This window comes from Protomyctophum bolini (assembly GCF_963924005.1).
Source record: "Protomyctophum bolini genome assembly, chromosome: 5".
Lineage (NCBI taxonomy): Eukaryota > Metazoa > Chordata > Actinopteri > Myctophiformes > Myctophidae > Protomyctophum > Protomyctophum bolini.
This window is the reverse complement of record NC_137866.1, coordinates 37001376-37024377: the sequence shown is the minus strand read 5'-3', so window position 1 is coordinate 37024377 and position 23002 is coordinate 37001376. Positions and strand designations below refer to the sequence as shown.

The 23002-nt window shown below is 41.8% G+C and overlaps 1 protein-coding gene across 1 annotated transcript in view; it reads left to right on the top strand.

Moving 5' to 3' along the window:
• Window positions 1-23002, top strand: part of prex1 (phosphatidylinositol-3,4,5-trisphosphate-dependent Rac exchange factor 1) — a 94575-nt gene that overhangs the window by 50641 nt on the left and 20932 nt on the right. The window contains exons 14-24 of the mRNA XM_080764456.1: window positions 2776-2851; window positions 3451-3523; window positions 7688-7833; window positions 8983-9075; window positions 12167-12315; window positions 12642-12727; window positions 13905-14053; window positions 16236-16386; window positions 17184-17359; window positions 17725-17886; window positions 19773-19983. Of these exons, the coding sequence (XP_080620582.1) occupies window positions 2776-2851; window positions 3451-3523; window positions 7688-7833; window positions 8983-9075; window positions 12167-12315; window positions 12642-12727; window positions 13905-14053; window positions 16236-16386; window positions 17184-17359; window positions 17725-17886; window positions 19773-19983 (1472 nt within the window). The remainder of the gene's footprint in view (window positions 1-2775; window positions 2852-3450; window positions 3524-7687; window positions 7834-8982; window positions 9076-12166; window positions 12316-12641; window positions 12728-13904; window positions 14054-16235; window positions 16387-17183; window positions 17360-17724; window positions 17887-19772; window positions 19984-23002) is intronic.

Genomic DNA, 23002 nt, shown 5'->3' with positions numbered 1-23002 from the left:
TTCACTAATTATAGTATATATATATATATATATAGTATATGATATGGTATGATGATGTGATGATGATGATAGTATGATGAGGCTGCTATCATATATCATATATATATATATATTAGGCCTGTCAACAAAAATCGATTCGAGTTAGAATCGCGATTCTAATGCCGTCCGATTCAGAATCGATTCTCATTTTCCAAAAATCGATTTTTTTACAAATGTACCTGTGCATGCAATGCATTATGGCCTGGGTTTCTGCATAGTGCATTTACTACCAGCTAAGCTAAGCCTGCCAATTGTATTTATTTTACACCTGTTTTAATACTAATGTATTGTTCTGGTATTGAGTGAGAAGAGATTTTGTAACTTTTGTACTGGTTCAAATTTGTGCAAGCTAAATCAATGAGACATGTTCTTACTCTTGGATTTAACCTTTGTGTGTTTAAATCATTCAGTTGATAAAACCTTTACAATTATACAAGCTTTTTACTAAATGTACTCTGCTTTCATGCCAGAAGACTCCAGTCTTCTGGCATGAAGACTCCAGTCTTCTGGCATGAAAGCAGAGTACATTTAGTTAAAAAAAAATACTTTAGTAAAATTAGTAAAATTCTATTTAATTGTTTTTAATTTAAAAAAAACTGCTTTAGAATCGAAAAAAATCTTTTTTGAATCGAGAATCGGAAAAATCGAAAAGATCGTTTTTGAATCGAATCGTCACCCCAAGAATCGGAATCGAATCGAATCGTGGGACACCTAAAGATTTGCAGCCCTAATATATATATATATATATATATATATCATTATAAAATAATGAATTAGTCAATAATGCCATTGAGTGGTTGTTTTAAGACAAGATATGGATATAATATAGCTAAACTTGTAACTCATAAACTTATACTTATACTTATAACGTAGCCCCAGACAAACATGGCAACCTCAGTTGCCAGGCAGACTTATGGAGCTTTTTGATTGGGTAGAGGAAAAGGCCTCACGTGATTGGCTCTCAGCCGTCATGTGATTTTTGGCAGTGATATCACTGGGGAACAAAAAAAAGCATTCGTAATTTAGGTTGTCTTTTTTTCTGTTCGTAAGTGATTGGCTCTCAGCCGTCATGTGAATTTTGGCAGTGATATCACTGGGGAACCAAAAAAAGCATCTGTAACTTTTACGCATTTTTCTTTTACAGATTGTATTTTTACGCATTTTTCTTTTACAGATTGTTTTTTTACGCATTTTTCTTTTACGGATTGTTTTTTTACGCATTTTCTTTTACGAACACACAGATAATATTGGCATGGATCTGAGCCCATAGTACACACACATTTAAAGGAATGTGTAAGGTGTACTACACACACATTTAAAGGATAACTTAATTAATTTTTTCAACCAAGGTTCATGTTTTAGGTTGTTATTAGAGAAAGTAAAAGATGGGTGTTATTCATTATTATTATTATTATTATTATTTATTTTTTCATTTGCTGATTTCTTTCTTGCACTTTTACCTTCTCTAATAACCTAAAACATGAAACTTGGTTGGATTAATAACCAGTAACCACTCATTTTAAGTGAAGTCACCACATCTGTGGCACTTATGTTATGACCTCTCTTAGATCAATGAACTCTCAGTTATGTCGGTCCTTGAAGTTAAAACGTTTGAGAACCTCTGTCTTGCCTGATCAGGCACGTCCATTATGACTAGCGCATCAAAAATGTGTACGGATGATTGTGTACTAAAATTTGACTTTTTGATTCTTTGAATTAATACAGAAAGACAGTCTTGGCTTTCTCAGTTAAAGTATTGGGCAAGTGGAATTCAATAGTATACCCATAAACATCAGAAATACTGGAACTGTTGCAGTGTTCAAAGCCAGCCTCAGAATCTGGCTAACGTCAGCACAAATGTTGCACCACCAATCATTGCCTTGTTTTTTTTATTGTATTTGTGACACTGATTGAATTTATCTCACACTGATGGGTCCCTGAAGCTTTTAATTTCGTGCCTGGCAGAGACTCTTGACAGCGCAATTGCTTTTCTTAAAACATAAAATCAGCGACTCCTTTCTGGCACTTTGACATTAGAAACCTTTCTTATAGATGAATTCATGCATAACTTACTCTCATTCAATTTATTTGTTCTCTTTCTGGCTTGGTGCTCAGTAGACCAGGTAGGTCTACTCTACAGCTTTCATGGGTTTTAAAAGATTGAAGCCTTTTGTCTTTTGCTATTTGTCTGTTATCGTTTTCGACTTGCCAGTGTACTGTAGCACATTATGTTTGTTACTCAGAAGTCTGTTGTTTTCAGAGGCTGCGTGCCACTCGTTGCGTGTCACACAAACCAACCACACTTCCTCTCAAGCATTTCCTGTTTCACGTCTCTACTTCCCTTGAAAGCAGAGCAGTCTGTTCTGCATGTTCAGGCAATCTCACAAAAACCTAATGAATCATGAATTAACGTGACGGGCTGGCGAAATCCTTGATGTTAAACTTGAAATTGCAACATTTATCTGGAAACATTTTTAGTCTTGAATCACGTGCACTCTTTATGTCACCCAGGGAATACAGAATGTAGTAGCATGCCTCAAAGCGCACCGAGGTCTCGTTCTGTTGCAGGCCATGTTCCACCTCACTCTAATAGGTGCTGTTAACCACAAGTGTAAAGTGACACATGCATGTTTTGCGTGCAGAGATGCTGACCTTGTGAGTTTTTTCTTTTTTGCACATCCTGTGCAGAGCCGAAACTTCAACATGTTTCCGATCGTTTTTTGTTTCTCTTCTCAGGGACAGAGACCATCATTTGAAAACCTTTAAGTCTGTGGTTCCTGCAAGCAAACTGGTGGATTGGATTCTTTCCCAGGTCAAATACACGATCCCCTTTCATTGCTTTTCAACTTCACTCAAACACACAATGGAACAGTTACGCAGCCATTCTTCACTACTTGAAGGGTGCTCCATGTGCGTGAAATGCACATGGAGCACCCTTCAAGTGGTAAAGAATAGCTGCACTCTCATTTCTACACCTTCCAGCACCATTTCAGCTGTCAAGCCTTTGACTGCAGTAAAGTTTCTTTATGACAAAAAAAGGAAAAAGACAGAGGCACTCTTGTGAAATATTTCAAAAGCCTTTATGAGTTGGCTAATCCATGGCAAGAAAGTTTAAAAATGCACCACAGCCTTCACTCTGAACGCTGTATGGTCTTTTTTTATTCAACTTCCATATCACCCATATACCATCTTGTTTGGAATTGTATTAATCTGCCAAGAAGATGCTATCCTTTCTCTGTTTTGTCTTCTACAAGGTGATGTTTCTTTATTGACTCTGTATGCGCGCGTGTGTGTGTGTGTGTGTGTGTGTGTGTGTGTGTGTGTGTGTGTGTGTGTGTTTGTGTGTGTGTGTGTGTGTGTGTGTGAATGTGAATGTGATTGACTGACTGTGTGCGTCATTTGGTTTCCCAGGGAGATTGTTCCACGCGCGAGGATGCTGTAATACTGGGGGTGGGGCTCTGCAACAATGGCTTCATGCACCATGGTCAGTTACTTACACACACACACACACACACACACACACACACGTAATGAAACTCTTAATTAAATATAATGAGATATCTGTTATTAATCATAACTATGACATTTCAATATAATATGAGGAATAGGGCAGAGGGCCATAATGTCTAGAAATATAGCAAAAAAGTGCATCATCATATAATGAGGCACTGATGAATGATGATGAGATGCTATTTTATTATAGGTGTGCATATATATATATTAAAAAGCGGTGCAACTATACTGTAATTGTTTTAGGTACTGTACTGAACCCCTGTACTACAACAACAGTGCAAACCCCGTCCGTGCTGAAATGGACATACATACATGCATACATACAGTACTTAAGCAGGTACACACACACACAGCTGCGTATTGAAGCGTCTAGGCACCGCTCAAAAATGGCGTGAGGGTTACGTTTCATCCTTCATCATGAGCATGAATGGCTCAGCAAGTTTCATGGCAACATGCCCCTTTTTGCATTCATCGGTATGCAAACTCCAAACGGTAGAATATTGGGTTGAAGCTCTTTTAGTTGATGAAATGTAGGGTTATAATCAAACATTTTGTACGCACGCTACCACTTGTGATATATACCTTGTAGAGATGCAGAGATGCCCACGACTCTCAGAGCTCCAGTCCAGTCTGGAGTCTTTCGAGTCCGAGTCCAGTCTAGAGTCCCATTTGTGGCAACTCGAGTAAGAGTCTTTAACTTGAGTCGCCATCTCTGATCCTGAGCTGAGCTCACTGTTCAACCCCTACTCAAAAACCGGGTTGTCCAGTGCAATGACTCCAAATACTGATAAACAACGATAGTGGACGAAGTAATTGCTAAATGTGTGCTAAACAAGGCTAAATATGTGCTAAACGAGGTGAGACGAGTTCAACGAAGCAAATGCTACTGCCAGTAACCAAATTATGTTATTATCTGACACTGGTGTGGAAGACGGGTATTAAGAAGCAGCAGTGATGGACAATACCACAGGCAGGCACACGTGTACACAAAGCAATAATCAACTGAACTGATGACGTCACTGCCAGAGCACTCTGAAAACGGCACAGATTCTGTATTACTAAACTCACCCAAAATGTCTGAAGGTGTGATAATGGCGCAACCCGAAACAGAGTTATAAATTCACACTCCAGACTTCACGGTGTATTTCTGTGCCATATGTTTGACATTTGAGGTTGTCGAGATCAAAAGGAGTCTGTGTCATAGCGGTACACGCTCCTTCTGCCCTGGGACCAGTAGCCACTGAGAACATTTGTCATGTTGAACATAAACAGAATTAGCAGTGTTCCCTGACATGTGCTGTTTGCTCTAGCTACAAGACCATCTGGGAGTGGTGCTCAACCATGACCACAGGTACCCTTTTGACAAAGAGTCCTGGAGAGAGTGGAGTCACAGTGCTCCAAGAAGATACTTTAAAACCACAGACACCGCATTGGTTTAGTGTCAATACAAATATTTAGAAATATTGTGGTTGATGCTGAAATTTACGTGAACTTTATTGTGCGCCAAGACAAACCATAGCGATTCACAAGAATAGAAGGTGCAAGCGTGTGGTGAAAATTGCAATCTACAATCTCACAGTGAGTTAACCACTTAAATCCTATTAGTTGACCCCAGTTTCCCATGGCTCTATACTAGGTCAGCTTCTTGTCTTGCTCTGTCTAGTCTACACTAATTCTCTTTATAAACCGTTACTGATTATTTACTACAGAGCTGGAGAGATGAGGAGATCCCTGTTCCTGAACAAACATACAGTATACAATACCAACAATTACTTCTGGAATATAGAGCTATTTAAATCTAAAAAAGAAGGTATTTTCTGTTGTTACTTTCAGTTGACTATAATAACCCTGCTGGGTGTAGCATGCCTTTAAGATGAATTAGGAAGCTGTGGTCTCGTGTTTCATACAGTAGTGTTATTTTATGGATGAGTGTTTCGCCTCGGGGACACACGGGCAGCTGCTGCTGGCTGCTTGCTACTGTATGGTCACTTCCTCATCTGTGTGCTTATTGTTCACTGTCGTCTTAACGCACGGAAGTGCACCACCTTGTGGCCATGATCCTCTTGTAGCTGGTGCCCTTTGTTGGCCCCTCCGATTAAAAATGTGTTCCGGGTTGTTCAAGATACACATATCCACAACTCAAAGGTCATGCATTTTTGCAAAGTTGTGCATGAATGCATCCTCGCTCCCCAATGGTTTCTAGATATTTTGTTTTAGAGCAAAATTGGAGAGATAATCTCTCCATTCAGCACTGTAATGCTGTTCATTGGTCATTTCTGTCTCTTACTCTTTGTTCTTTAGCTTTATTTAGACATTTCAAAGGAAGGCAATATATACCATATACAGTAAAACCAACATTTATTTGAGTTGTCATCTTGTTTTCTCTGTGCCGTTGGGCCCCATATCACAGCAATCATGTACATGACTCTAGTAGACGTCAAACCATTCTTATGTAATATTCAATGGGAAGCTGTCCCAATAAGCATGTGCACTGTCACAATAAGCACGTGTGCTGTTTTCTAGGTCACTTGGATCCACTTTAAAGCCCCGTTTTGTGATACATGGACTATGCTGATAAACAATGGGAATTACACTGTTGTGGCTTGAAAACAAGCCACCTCTCCCCCTCCCCTTCACACGTACTGTACCCAGTAAAACAAGCCACCTCTCCCCCTCCCCTTCACACGTACTGTACCCAGTAAAAGCCTGAGTGTTCATTTAACTCTAGACTGTGCAAATGTACTTACATCTGCACTCTGTACTGTAACTTCCGAGAATTCAAATTTGGTGTTGATAATTATAATTTTTTACAACTGAGCTAATAGAGCTCACCTTCTTACGGGAAAAAAAATAATTTTTGATGCGTCATTCCAAAAGCCAAGATTCTCTTCTTTTATTGATTCAGTTTGAGATCGCTCTCCGATCAGCGTCTCTGTTGTTAGGAGATACACTGGAAATGCTCTGTCCGTCAGTAAAAATGTTCCCCCTCGTTGACTTCAATGTTAATCGAAATCTTTAAATCTTTTATCTCGGATACTTTTTCCCAGATTGAGTTAATGATCAAAACTAACTAAAATGTCGCTGGATCGTGGTTACAATATTAACGTTTCAGGTGACTTAACATAATTAAAACATTGCGGCTAACATTAGCCTAGCCAATTTGACTTCCGGTTGAGGAGTCGTGAAATTATTCTCCTTCAAAATAAAAGCTGGCTCTGGTAACAGTTGGCAACTGGAGATCAGGGGGCGAATTAAATCTGGCAGTCAATGAGTTACTCCAAGTTGGAGCTGAACGGAGCGACACAGTGGTGTCTTAATCATTATTAGTAAGAAAATAGCCAATCTACAAGTTCACAACGCTTCGCAACATTGTGAGCTTGTACATCGGCTATTTCTTGCAGAGATTTGGTGTTGGCGTAACGAAGTGGTTCAACAGAGCCAAATCAGGTCCAGTTTACTAAGTCTATTTACTCTAGTGGGCTAAGTGTCGGCCAGACAGACATATCGGTCAGGCTCTAGGCTAATGCAAAGACATGGGGGCACGCTGGGTGTGAGAGTGGGGGGCTCGGAACAACAACATCCACACAGATGATCGCCTCACACATTGATTCACACAAGACAGAGTGTTCCTCAGAGTCTCCGTAGAGAGCCTACAGCGTGTCCTGGCATGTGATGGCAACAACAACCCACACATGTTATGGGCCCAGATGTTCCTGCCGGCTGATGAGGCTAATTAACCATCATCTTGTTTGTGTGCAGACTTGCTGATGGGTCTGTTTGTACACCTCTACTATGTGCACAGTAAACAATATGTTCTATATATAAAATAGCATTGTGTTCCTACTGTATGTGGTATTCCATGCCCAAAATAGCAGATTTACAAGCACGCTGATGCGTTGCGAGCTTGTTGATCTGACATTTCCGACCGAGTAAGATCGATTATAAAGCAGTCTTTTTTGGGCTCACAAGCTCATAGCGTCCCACCGAGTGGCGTGCTACGAGCTTGTAGGTCTGCTATTTTCTTTTAATCGTGAAAATATAGTATTTAGAAGATTTATTGTTAAATTTTGAGGTCAGGCCTAAATGGGTTAAGCCCCTCGTATTAATATTTGGTCTCCCCCTCACCCCCCTTCAGTTCTAGAGAAGAGTGAGTTCAAGGACGAGTCTCAGTTCTTCCGGTTCTACGCTGACGAGGAGACGGAGGGAACCGGCGCTAAGAGCAAACAGCACCAACGCACCGACTTCAAGCTGATCGAGAACATCCTGGCGAAATCTGTAGTGGTAAGTAGGATGGACAGTAACTAAGCACATTTACTTGAGTACAAAAGTAGATGTATAAAGTATTTTTTGTAAATAGAAATCTTGGAAACAATATATATTGCAAATATATATTACCAGTAAGACGACCTAAAGGGGCGAGGTCGCGCTGAAACAACTGAGCTTCTTAATACGGCACAGTTGAGAAGCAGGAGTTAAACTATTAATCTGGTGTCAGTGAGGTCAGATGTACAGTTGCTGGCCCGGCTCCATATATGCAGATCTAGTATGTCAAACCATTTATGGCTATCCAGAGTTTCGATGAGGTCAATGTTGTGATCTTCATATATGGAGATCCAGGTGATGATAGTCAGCTCCACATATGGAGTTGTACCAACTTGGTTAATTTGCAAGTGTGACTCGCATCGCGGCAACCACACTGGTTATCATGAGACTGTCACAATATGGCCATATACTGTATTGACATTCCCATATATGGTGGACGATGTTGTCTACGACCGTCCCAACGCGAAATGATCCGCTGATGAATAACTACCCTATTAAGACAGATGTCTTCTTGTGCTGGTGTGCCAACATGGACATCAAGCCATTCACAAGCCGCCATGCCATGATCCAGTACCTCACCAAGTACGAGCCCCCTTCTGAGATGCTCAAGGAGGTTACGGAGGAGTTGCAGAATCGCGACAACGCTAGGTCCGGTGAAGCATTTGCCAAGGCACACTGGTCTGCTCTGTGGGGGTCACGACTACATATATGCCCATATATGGTGATCCCTGATGATGTCACGAGGCGTGACCATATATGGAGGCGTGACCAACGAACCAACGTGAAATGCTCGTTTTCATAGTAAATGCGACCTATGGTCGCAATGAATTAACCACTTAAGCCCTATTTCAAAATAATATAGTGATAATAGCCAAGCAACATGTATGAGATTGTAGATCGGCTATTTTTGAGAAATCCTGAAAACTTACCAGTTACCACTGGTGGTAACTGGTAAGTAGGGCTGCAACGGTTATTCAGACAAATCAATTAAATCAATTATTAAAACAATAGATAATTTTATAAAATAATAGATGTGAATTGTGAAAATTGTGAACGAGTCCCACTGTGTGTGTGTGTGTGTGTGTGTGTGTGTGTGTGTGTGTGTAGATTCATCCTGAGGAGGAAGACTACGGCTTTGAGATCGAGGAGAAAAACAAGGCCATCATGGTGAAATCTGTCACCAGGGGCTCACACGCTGAGGTACAGTATGGTCAATATGGACACGCACGCACACACACACACACACACACACACACACACACACACACACACAGGGCGAGACATGCACGCACACAGACATTGACATTCTGTCCAATCCATTATTCCCAGTAGGTGAGGACTGTCACTCCTGTTCTCAACAGCTTAGAGGGCCATTAGACATGCTGACTCGCATCACTCTGAGTTCACACACACACACACACACACACACACACACACACACACACACGTGTGAATGGAAATGTTTCCTCATAACCATCCCTATTCTGGTGTGAACATTGGCTGAAAATAGCACATTTACCACCAATTCAGTTGTGAGCTTGTAGCTGGGGGGGAAGAGCACACTAAGTGCAAAGCCAAGTCAAGTTGACTATTATACTCAAGCTCAAGGAATAGAGATTAACCTATGATGTCAGGACATACTTTTTATTTGTGTTTTTTCTATTCACTTGGTCATTAAGGTCCACAGAATGATATTATGGCCATTTTTGTATAGCACACCATAGACAAAGTATGATGAAATTTGGAAAATGTTGCATGATATTGGTTAAGCAGCATGTCAAACTAGTGGGTCAAAGAAAAACTGATTCATACCTCTGTTGTTGTAGTTATTATTAGTATTACACTGGAATCTGTCACCCCTTGAAGGGCCTTTGACCCACGCTTTCCCTCTTAAAAAAAGGCATTTCACAATGGGGGGAGGGGACTATTTGGAGGCCCTTGGCAATGCCAGGGCTTCCTTGGAAAAGAAAAGATTGGGGAAGCCCTGGGTTCACAATTCAACCCCGCTGGCTCCTCTCTCATACGGTCTTGTCTTGTTCATTATGGTTTATTTTATTTTACTTTCCATATCTTTTAAACTATCTGTATTATTTCCTATCCATCTGGAACTAATCTGCGAGTACTCTGTAGTTTTAACTGTAATTCTTCCACTTGTTGTAATGATTTATTTCTGCCCCCTCCAGCATTCCAGCACAGTAGCCCCCCATTCTCTCGCACGCACGCACGCATGCACGCACCCACACACGCACACACGCACCCACGCACGCACGCACACACATTACTTGTGTATTGAGTATTTCTCAATACTTTCACCAGACTACATCTCAGAGGCAAAGTTGCAAAGCGCTGTGAGCCTAAAGATTTTGAAACATTTGATTATTTTTACTTTGGTACTGTAAGTATTTTGATGCTGAATACAACACTTTAACTTGTATTGTGGTATTGCTACTTTTACTTAAGTAATCAATCTCCACCACAGACCCCGATCCCTGTCCTTCCCAGAAGTATGATCACCATTTGGGGAACAACCCCTGTGTGCCAACTCAGTGAATGTGCTTCATTCCCTCGGGGGCCATGACAACAGGACAGAGACAGCCAGAGAGAGGAATAGCAAGTCTTCTGTCACTAGCTACTAGATTCTGAAAGTTTGTCATGTCAAGGAAACCCCATAAAATAGGATATACCTAACCAACCAACAGTATATGTTTCTACATCAAACACAACGGACATTGAGGGTCGCGTGTGATTTATTTTTTGAGGGGCACTAGCCAGTCCTATATACAGGGGTCCATTCTAGGACCCCTCCTATTTCAACTATATATGCTTCCCCTAGGACAAATAATAAGCAATAATAAAGTACATTTCTATAATTATGCAGATGACACGCACATTTACATATCAGTTGTCATTGTATTGAGGAAATCAATGACTGGATGGGGCACATTTTTCTTCAATTAAATAAAGACAGAGTGTAATCTCTCACCTTGAGTCTCTTATACCCAAGAGTCAGGTGAGAGATCTTGGTCTTAAATTTTAACAGTCATATCAAAACTGTAATTTCATCTGCCTATTATCGCCTTAAAAAGACCTAGAAACACTTATACATGCTTTTGTTTCCAGTATACTGGATTACTGTAATGGTCTGTATACAGGACTTTCAAAAAAAGTTCATTGTCAACTCTAACTGATTCAGAATGCTGCTGTTATGTGTATGACCATATTACACCAGTCCTAAAATCCTTATTGGCTGCCAGTATCCCAGAGAATTGATTTTAAAATTGTGTTACTTGTCTATAAATCTGTTTGTGGCTCTGGGCCCAGCTACATCTCAGACATTCTGAAGCCATATGAACCATCTAGAACCATTGCGTCACCTGGGGCTGGCCTACTAATTGTTCACCCCATAGTTGGAACAAAACATGGCGAAGCAGTATTTCACTATTATGCACCACAAACCTGGAGTAATATTCCAGGTTATATTAGGAAATCTCCAACCATAGCTGTTTTTAAGTCTAATTTAAAAACGTATTTATTTAACATTGCCTATCCTAATGATGTTTAATAACAGCTAGGTCTTGCCTGGACTTTTAATCAAAGGTGGGAGTATTTGTTCTAATTTATATGCTCTTTTATCATACAATATTTAATTGTCTTTGTTCATTTTTGAAGTGCACTGTTGCACTCTGTATTTGTTTTTATTCTGTAAAGCACTTTGAATTGCCTTGTGTATGAAAGGTGCTATATAATATAGGTCAAATGTCCGCTAAATGTAACGGAAATTAAACATCAAAACATTAAACGCCATTGACATTGAAGGGAAATGTTATGTCATATGTAAACGAGCAAATCAGCTCACCAATCACTGGCAACAGGCATTCTGATTGGCCAGTATTCTTGATGCATGATGATGTACGATGATGAGAGTGCCCCTCACTTCACACGTGCGTGATTTTTTTAACAAGCTTGTAGAAGTTATCAGCCAGTGCATGTGTGACTACTGACTACCAAACCTAAAACATTTTTTACATACAAGTACATATTCTCTTATATTCTTTACAAAAGGACCCACATGAAAAGGTTTGAATACTACTGTATACAATTGCACCCCTATAACGATTGCAGCCCTATTTTCCTTTTAATTTAATTTTGTTGTGGTGACGCGTCGACAAGCAACAGCTTGGGAGTGTCACTCCAGGACAGGTCTCTGCCTGGAAAGACAACGTTCTGATGTGCGTGTGTGTGTGTGTGTGTGTGTGTGTGTGTGTGTGTGTGTGTGTGTGTGTGTGTCCAGATGGCTGGTCTGCAGGTGGGCAGGAAGATCTTCACCATCAACGAGGACCTGCTGTTTCTCAGGCCTTTCGCCGAGGTGGAAACCATGATCAACCAATGCTTCTGCATCCGACGTTCTCTCCGTCTACTGGTGGCCACCAAGGGCAAAGAGTGAGACTCTTCTCAATGTGACTTTTAGGATCTTTTTTGGGGGGGGGGGCTTTCCCCTCACTTTGGTGTAAATGGGCTTCACATATTGCAGTATGATCTTTCGAAATTATGTTTTTTCTATGTTTAAAGCCCGGGATTTGAACCCTGGTCTCCCGCTTTGGAAGGGACAGTTAAGTCCCAAGAATGTTAGCCATTAGCCTAAGAGGGAATCCCTCCTTAGCTGGGAGGGATATTGGCTCTTTCGTCTTCAGGCAGAGGCCCGAGCCACTCTGCTACACAGAAATGAGTGAAATTATATATTATATTGTTCTGTTTTTGTAAACCAGGATCGTGAAGATCCCTGACAACCCAGATGGCCTGTCCTTCAGACTGTCTGGTGACAGCCCTCCTCATGTCCATGCAGTCAGGAAAGGTTGGTATCACTTTGTCAACCACTTTGATTCCCACTAGATTGATTGATTAATTGAATACTTTAATAGGCAGGAAGGTACACTTAGTCCAAAAGGACATCACTGAAAAAGTCTAGTTTACATTCACGTCCTGGGTATTCAATTCATAATCATCACATGACAAATAACAACAAAATTAAAATCATCACCAAAATTTCAGCCCTGTTTTAAAGAACCAGAGCCATATATATTCGCCATTATTTGACATGCACATTTAACCTGGCGTCCCTATTTTGGGACGCGTAAGCTTAAAAAAAAAGTCAAATTCATAACTTGAGGGTGCTTGACGTGAAAAGGTTTGAGAACCGTGATCTGGAACAAATGGATGTTTGAAACGTCTGGTACGAACAGAAACCAATGCACAAAGATGAGGAGAAAGTTGAAGAATCAGACACCTGTTACACTGTAAAATCCTGAATGTTAATTTGCCTCTATGGGTGTACAAAGAGATCCACTTTGGTTATGTGTGCGCACTCTGAGTTAAATGAACACTAACTCACTGAGGATTTGACGGTGTGCCGTCTGTTTCCCCTGCTGGGCTTTTAACTGCCACCTGTCAGCCACCTGGTCCGGGGTCAAAGATCAACCCTGTAGTACACCAGACGCCCTTTTCAACATGTGCACATTTACAGGCACGCGCAGTCGCTCGCGTGCGCACACAGACAATCAGTGTTATTATTTACACCACTTGGCTCTCTTCTGACAGTCTTCTGACCAGATGTTCATAGAAAGGCAATTCAAATGTGTATTCCCACTGAAACAAACACAGACAGACTACACACACAGACTACACACACGCATGCAGGCGTCGCACCCTTCCGTAAGCGAGGTGTGGAATGTGGCCTTGGTTTGAGGTCATGACCGCTCTGCTCTCTTTCACTTTCTCACACCGTCTGCCTCATGTTTCATGACTGGATGTCTACTTGTATATCAGGATTGTGTAAAGTCCGGGGTGGCCAAAATCCCGGGCTGGTCCTCATTGGTGGGATTTTGGCCTCGCTCTGTGATGCGTTGTGAGCTTGTAGATCGGCTACGTTTGGCCAATGTTGTATGAATATGAAAGAATATGAATTCTGGTGACCGTTCACCAGACCGTTCACCCCTGCAGTTCCACTCTATATGTTGTGGTTGTTCATGCAGGTGGAGAGGCGGCGGCCGCTGGCCTTCAGCCAGGCCAGATCGTCCAGAAGATCAACGGAATCAACCTGAACCATAGTAGCTACCTGGAGGCTCTGGAGCACTTTACTGCACAACACACACACCAGTTACCACCACCGTGGGACCCTACGGTACGCACACACACACACACACACACACACACACGGGTGGGCCAAACCTATGGGCTGCAGATTATTATTATTCAGACTGAAAGCCCTCCCCACGGCAGCAGTTTCTGGAATGGGTGTTGTCAAAGCGGCAGTCTTCGGCGATTGGTTCAAAGCAGATGACGTCGTTGTCAGTGTGGCTAACCCAGTTGCTAACCAAACAGACGAGCGCTACTAGCATGTAAACAACTGTGACATATGTCGGATGATGACGTTTGTAAAAAGCTATCATTTCTGTAAAGAAACTATTCATAATGGGGCATTTTAATAGCCATATCGATACGGTCGCAAGTTACCACAGCCATGTTTGTTGTTTGACGTCATGGAGTTGAAACGGCATTGATGGCCTATCAGCTGCAGTATCCGCATATAGACAGAGTCACCAGACCTGAATCACCAGAACATTTTAATAGATGCTAGCCCCTCCTGTGCCCAGCTTTGTTGTTAGTGTGAACACAAACACCTTGGGGAGATATGCCAGGAACACACACTTACACAAACACATGGGAAATGAACTTTCCACCGAACTGTTCTCATGGACACACATGTCTTACACACAACCGCCTTCTACCCCCCCCCCCCGGCAGCTAGGTATCTTTTTTTTCCTCCCCCCGCGCAGCCCATCCCTTCGATGGCTTGCGTAGGAAGAGAGCTTTTTTGTGCCTGGCCCAAGCCCCCGACCCTAAACAAACCCCCCACCCAAGCTTCCGTGCCTACACAATGCAACTGTATGTGTTATGATGTCTTCATCCCCCCCCCCCTCCATCTGCTCTCCCCCCCCCCCCATCCCCCATTCTCTCTTTCTTTCTTTTTTTCTATGATGCAAGAAAGATGTATTTGGCGCTGCACTGCGGCGACATGGACTAGGGTTACGCTTGCATGCGGGCCCTTTGTCTAAGACAAATTTCTTCCTCGGGAGACTAATAAAGTATACAATAACATTGGCTGACGATTGGCTGATCACCCCATAGCGATGATTTGATTGGCTGAGCAAAGTACATATTGAATGTAAAAGTGAGGGCAGAAAAATGAAGACGTCAAAAGTGATTGGCTGGATGATGATTTGATTGTCGGATTGTGACGATGTATGATGATGATGTATGATGACAAGAGCACACCTCACTTCACACGAGTGAGAGGTTCTTTTTACTGCAGATTAGACATCGCACATTACAGTCTACAGGATATGCCCAGTTCCTGGCAGAGCATTAGAGAGAACTCGCTAATGCTATGGACTCGCTAATGCTGATGCTGGGGGTTCCTGGGCCCCACTTTGAGAAGCAGTGCTTTAAAGTAAACCCATTCTTCTATTACAAGAATCCACTACAAGACCTTTACTGACTAATTACGTCAGGCAGCCAGCCAGTCCTGGCATGATTGAAGTTCATTGGTTATTGTGTGTGAACATTGTATGGATAGAGCAGCCATCTGGGACCCGGAAGGTTGCTGCTACAGTCCCAAGCTCCTCCTGGCTTCCTGTCCAGTGTTGGGCCGTAACATATTATTAAGTAATAATGTAATGTTATTACTTTCCCCAGTAATGAGTAGTGTAAGGCAGTGGTTCCTGTGAGGGTCTCCCAGTACCTCATTTTGAGAACCACTGTAATACTTATATTACAATTACTAATCCAATTAACTCTCTTTTTGTTTTTGTTGAGAGTGGCAATGTGTGCAGTTTGGCTGATTGGTTAATTATTTTTAAAATAAAGTGTACCAAGTGTGTGTGTGTGTGTGTGTGTGTGTGTGTGTGTGTGTGTGTGTGTGTGTGTGTGTGTGTGTGTGTGTGGGGGGGGTGTACCAACTATTTGAGGGTGTGTGTGTGAGTGTGCACGCGCATCTCAGTGTCAGTACCATCTATTTGAGGATGTGTGTGTCTCAGTGTCAGTGGGTGTACAAACTATTTGAGTGTGTGTGTGTGTGTGTGTGTGTGTGTGTGTGTGTGTGTGTGTGTGTCAGTGGGTGTACCAACTATTTGAGGGTGTGTGTGTGTGTGTGTTTGCGCGTCTCAGTGTCAGTACCATCTATTTGAGGATGTGTGTGTGTGTCAGTGGGTGAACCATCTATTTGAGGATGTGTGTGTGTGTGTGTCTCAGTGTCAGTGGGTGTACCATCTATTTGAGGATGTGTGTGTGTGTGTGTGTCTCAGTGTCAGTGGGTGTACCATCTATTTGAGGATGTGGAGGAACTACAGCAAGGAAGAGGAGGTGCAGATGAGGAGGAGGAGGAGAGTCCCTTTAGGCCCTACTCAATGGAGGATTACTCCCCACATGAAGAGGACAACAGTCCCAATGGAACAGGTGACACACGCGCGCACACACACACACACACACACACACACACACACACACACACACACACACACACACACACACACACACACACACACACACACACACACACACACACATACACATACACATACACATACACATACACACACACACACACCTCTTACACAAATTAATACATGGCATTCCTATTTTGGGGTCATGTCATTACAGGTAAATGTTTTCAAAGGTTTTTGAAATCTTTTGAATAGGGTCCTTAAATAAGATAAAGTTTAGTATATGAACTATCTATCGAAACTTATTTGTGTTTATTTACTTTACTTTATTTGTTTATTTAGACAATGCATATTACATAAATGCAATGTAAATACACCAGATTTAGCAAAAATGCTAATTCTCATCCGCAGTCCCCACATAAAACAAAACAAGCAAACAGTACCTTACATTAGGAAACAAAGCATTAAAAACATACGTACACAAGGAAAGTGGAAAGTGCATCTATATAATTTTGCAGCGTTTTTTGTAAGGGCGATATGGATTTATAGCTAAAGTAACCTGTGCATAAGGTGCAGTATTGCTTTCATAATACAGGATTCAAGTAGTATAGGATACGCTGTCAAAGTGCACTAGACTATTAGACCTATTAGAAATGGATTTTTAATACTGTAGATTAGAACACCGGTCATCGGTTTATGCAAGGTCCTGAGGATCACTTCAAGCATCTGCATTTCATGGACATAAAGAAGTGCTTCCTGTATCTTCTTAATCGGGAAATGCTTTACAATTTCCATCCGTTCTTCTCACAGACAACCGGTTGAGCGAGTTGTCGCTGTCGGAGGATCTGCCTGTGGTCAGCCTGGCTGTGGACAACGTTCACCTGGAACACGGTGTCGTCTACGAGTATGTCAGCACCGCCGGCATCAAGAGCCATGTCCTGGAGAAGATGGTGCAACCCAAAGGCTGCTTCAGTATCGCTGCAAAGGTCCCATTTTGACTTTATGTTTAGTCAGATTTATGCTGCGTTCAAGACAACTCTGTAAACACTATTACTTGACCGATTAACTTGGTTGACTCCTATTTTTCCCTCCACACCAAATCTCAGGTTATTTTATAATAATTTAATTCAAATCTCTGACCTAAAATTCTGAATTGGCCCTACCTCTCTTCTTATTTTTGCCTTGAATGCAGTTTCTTCTTGCATAATGAGTCCTTTTTTTCCTAGTACGTTTGGGTACATCATGGTGGAATTCAGTTCGCCACTGAAGAATGGGAACTTTGACATAATTCATATCAACATTGGTACGCTAGCAGTAGATGGATGTTTACAAGTTTTTCCTGATTTCTCAGATCCTGGAGGCATTTGCTAGTGATGACAGCCATTTTGTCCAGAACTGCAGCCAGCTGATCTCTCAGAGCGACCGCGTGGTGTCCATGCCTCAGTACGAGTTCAGACAGATCTGTGACACCAAACTGGAGAGCGTCCGACGGCGCATCAGCAGCTATAAGCAGGTACTGTATTGCGTCGCTGACGAGTGGGAACCTTGTATGTCGAAAATGGTTACTTTTATCGACTCGACTTCTCCATTGCACATTCCGCTCAAAGGGTTTAAAAAAAGAAAAGAAAAGAGGTTCAATGTTTAAGTGTGATGACCAAGCACCATCTAATGAATTTATAACCATAGCAAGAGATGGGATAGTAAGTGTCACAGCACTGAAATTATTTCCCTTGTCAACCTTATGAGAACTTATTAAAAGAAAATAATTCAACAAACATGAATGAACATGAAAAAACATTAATTTACAGTGATGGTTGTGCTATGACAAAGTTTTATCTGCAAACACAATTTTATACAATATTATGTAGTGGGGGGCCCTGCTTCATCTCTTTCTTTTTTTACACTCTTGATGGTATACATAGCTGTAACAAAGTGAACATTCTGTACTGAAACTGGTCGGTATGACCAAAGAATCGAGAAGGGTCCTGAGGTCGACTGACCAGTCACTTCTTAAGATCCCTAACTCAAAGCTGAAGTTCCGGGGAGTATAGGTTAGGGATGTCAGGGGTTAACCGGTTAACCGGTTAGCCGACCGTTAAGAAACATCCGGATATTTTTATCAGCTTTAACTGTTAATTTGCATAATAATAAATACGTGTTCTGATCTTAAATTATTTTAGATCGTTTTTAGTAATAGTACAACATAAACATTACAGAGACTGTACTTGTCACTGTACAATACTTTAAAACAGTTGTCATGTTGCACACATGCCTAAAATTGTTCTTATTTGCACCGCCCAGCTTAATTGTCACACTCCAGGCTGCATGAACAGCGCTCTGGCTCGGTTTTCTGCCCCCTCAATATCCCAAAGTTCTCTGTTGTACTTCTGGCTAGTTGGCTACAAGGGTAGCTTTGCGGACTTGCGGTAGTCGAAATGTAAGCGAGTGACAGCGAGACGAGATGAACACATGTCGACCGTATAAATGCAGAGACCTACTTGGCATTATTAATTCCATTATTGGCCATTTGGCCTGGACGGAGAACGTTTACAGCCGCTGCCGCTTCCTCCTCCTATCCGTCTCCATGGGCACTGGCACGGCTTACGGCTATCAAGTTAGCCATGTGCTATCGATGTTTGAGGGATTTCTCGTCAGCGAAAAGTCAACAAACAGAACACGGTGACATGCTTGCTGATCTTCCTTAATAATAAAAAAAAAGGCTTAGCCCATGCGTCCAGTGGCTTTATAGGTAGCTCAGATCTGGACTGGATTTATTTATGTTTTGGACTAGAACTGGCGGACCTCTGTACTGTAGACGCGCATATGCATGCATCATGCAGATGCGATGCATTGTTTATTGATGATTAAGCCTACAACAATTTATTTATATTGTTAAATGTTGCTTTTTTGTTTGTCTTTTAAAAAAGGAGCATAAATAAATGTATACCATTCGTCTACCAACTTTAATTATGTAGCCTATACATGCATATTACATTTGGGGTAGCCTATTAAAAAAAAGAAAAAAAATCAACCACTATCCGTTAATGACCCGGTTAATCCTGTCGGCTAACCGGTTGGGAAACTATCCGTTACTGACATCCCTAGTATAGGTCATTTTCCATTGCAGTGCCCACACTGGAATGAACTTCCATCTGAAAACTCACTTGTACTCCCATGCAAAACAAAGTGGATTAGATTGGATATAAATATGTAGCATTACACCTCTAACATATGTCTGTCTGTCTGTCAATGAATAGTTTAAAACCTAGTTGGGGAGCACCATTTAATGGACTAGTCAACTAGTCGCTCACATCCCTATTTAAAAGAGTTCACCAGCTTGGGTTGAACTTCATACTGTATTATGTCCATCATTGTATGTATGTCCTTCTTCTGTCCCAGTTTGCTGTTGAGCTGAGGAGCAAGGCATGGCCCACCTTCAGGCAGGCTGGTACATGCCCTCACCCTCTGGGCTTCATGGACTTTGTACCCACCAACTGCCACATGAACCTGATGCAGGTCTCATACCCAAAGAGCACCACCTCCGCTGGCAGAACCTTCAACATTCGCTTTGGCCGGAAGAATTCCTTCTATGGCCTGGATCCTGATCAAGGTAATCACACACTGCTCACTTGCCCCTTGCCCCCAAATAGAATCATTTTCCCACTGCTCTCCTCTTAGTTAGGGAAAGTTAGCGTGTTCGATGTGTATGTGGCAAATCACAAATGTGTTCATAAATGGTTTCTAGTTGTCTACTATCACCTAAAACATAATGACAATTTGAAAATGTTGCCTTATAGTGCGTACCAAAATCTCCTTGAGGGGGCGTCAACATATGTGTCACGTGGTAGCGGCCGCCATACTTGTGGGGTTGTCTGGTTTGTTTACAAGTGAGCGACCATCCGTGTGCGTTCTTTTTTTAAACACCAGAGGGAGTTCAACAAAAGATGTGCAAACTGACATCTCACAGGTGCTCTGTAATCCTTGTAAGGTATATCGAGCCCGACATTTTTTCTTTCCATCCTGGCGTTGGCTCACTGTTGTCGTCAGGAACGAGCTCAATGTTTACAAAAACAGACCACCGTCACTCTATTCTGAGTGATGTGGGCTAGAGTTTAAAGCCCACAAAAATGGCGCCGCTAGCTTTTCAGACGCCGCCCCCCTCTTGGTGACATACACGTTTTTACACTCTATATACTGTAGGTTGTTAATGGTACCCCAACTTTCAACAGCTGTCACCCTTTATGAACACATTTTGTGAAGAAAGCTAGTGGTAAGCATTTCTTTTGTAGATTTGCCACACATTTTGCTAACTTTCTCTAACTATCTCTTGTCCTGCTGTCCATACATTTTTGATTTTTGCTTTCCTATATCCCCATGCCTGTGTCCACTAATAATATTTTTTTGCTCCCCTGATATCTGATGCAAAGTTAATGTAGCCTACTGTATGCTGCAGCTTTTAGTCAATTTACTATACTATATGCCGTTTGTGTTGGTGACTCTGAATGTAAATGTTAACTTTGCCTCTATTTCCACCTATTGGTGGCCTATAGACTATACACACCTGGCCAGCCCAGGCGCAGAAGGCCAGGTCGGATGTGCAGTAATCTTTATACCGTCTTTATATTTTATATTATTGTTACCCTTTTTCCACTTATCTGTACTTGTTCTCTTCGTTACGTATCTACTGCTGTGCTTCTATGACAACGGAATTTCCCCCAGGATTAAAAAAGGTCTATCTATTTATAGACTAACATTTTCACTGCACAACACTATCATATGATGTAGTATCAGATAGTGCTTATATGTCTGTGGTTTCCTACCATCTCTGGACCAGGGCCCACCTGGAAATATCACCCATCTGACCACCACTTAACACGGCAGCCTGCATTTTCAGAGCATGCTTATTTTAATGACCAATCAATTTGTGTTCCACCTTGGATCAATATAACAAACATATAGCATACTTTTAAGTTCCTATTCATCAGTATCACAATGAAAACACATTTTCAATGTTTGACATGAATAATACATAATTATATATAAATATATAAAGTTGTTATATAGGCCTATTATTAAAATCTTAGTGTTTTGCCAATTATATGGGGGCCCACTTGCAATATCATCCCTATCCACAGGTTATTTGGCAAGCACTGGCTCAAGTGGTTACATTTCACAGCACAGGAAAGGGAATGGTGCTCCGCTTTCCCCTCATTACCCGCGCTGTCTCACAACAACTCCATGCCATTCAGTCTCCACTAGCCCGTGGCTAATGCTCCGTGGTGGGACTGCGTTACGTCAACACCATTGATAATGCATTATATGGGTGTGTTGAGTGGAACACTGTTAACGGCAGAGTTTAAATATTTTGACAAATGGGAAAGCTCAGATGAATACATATCAGCGAAGAGGGTGGCATGTCCCACTAATAATTACTTGCTGACGGATGTATAGCACACGCATACACAACCTCGTGCACGCACAAGCATGCACATACACAACACGCACAGAAAGGGTGCTGCGTGTTTCAGCTGGTCAGGCATTTATAAGTGCAAATTACACCAGAAGTCAAGGTCAGATATCTGCTTCCCACAGCTGAGCTGCCTGTCGTCACACTAATTAATGCAGTTCCATGCAGTGGACAACATTAATGTATAGTCAGCTAATAGCATCATATCCAGTAGACTATGGTCTCGCATTGCCAGTCAATGAGATCCCTGCCTACTGACGGTACCGATTTTAAATGCTTACATCTACATTCAATGTGTAGATGCTGAAACAGTGGAAAAAACCTCAGTTTTGAAAACCAATTCAATATTGTCCCAATATGAAGTATTGTACTGTACCTTTGCATTGATGATTTATGTACAAATTGCTTTTCACCCAGTTTTCTTTCAGCCAGTCTCTAGTTTAGCGAAGCAGAATCTGCAAGTCTGTGCACTCATTTGTTTTCTAAAAGAGCAACCTTGGGATCTGTTCCCCATGGTAAAATGTTGTGGTCATTTTTTACATTTTAACACAACGTTTTGTTCGTTGAAAATTACTTTTGCTTAGAGACACAACCCGACTGATGCTGCCGCTGTTGATTTTGGAGAGTCCTAGATTGATTACCGATGTTGTGACCGATAATTTGTAAAAAGTGCAAAATCGTATAAATTTGAAAAACGTATAACTTATGTTATAATTTAGCTATTGAAAAATAGCAGATCTACAAGCTATGAACTTGTAGGTCTGCTATTTTTGAAAAATCGTAAAAATACGGCACAAATCTTTGAATAGGTATACCGGTATATTCTTTCAGAGCGAACGTTTTTTTTATTTCGACGTCCGGCCTAAATGGGTTAACTCATAAGCAAACGAACAAATACACCTAATGTTCTCCATCTCCCTCTGTCCTTCCACAGCCAACCTGAGCCCCATGTCCCACACCCAGCACTGTGTGACCAGTATCTCCCTCTGTCCTTCCACAGCCAACCTGAGCCCCATGTCCCACACCCAGCACTGTGTGACCAGTATCTCCCTCTGTCCTTCCACAGCCAACCTGAGCCCCATGTCCCACACCCAGCACTGTGTGACCAGTATCTCCCTCTGTCCTTCCACAGCCAACCTGAGCCCCATGTCCCACACCCAGC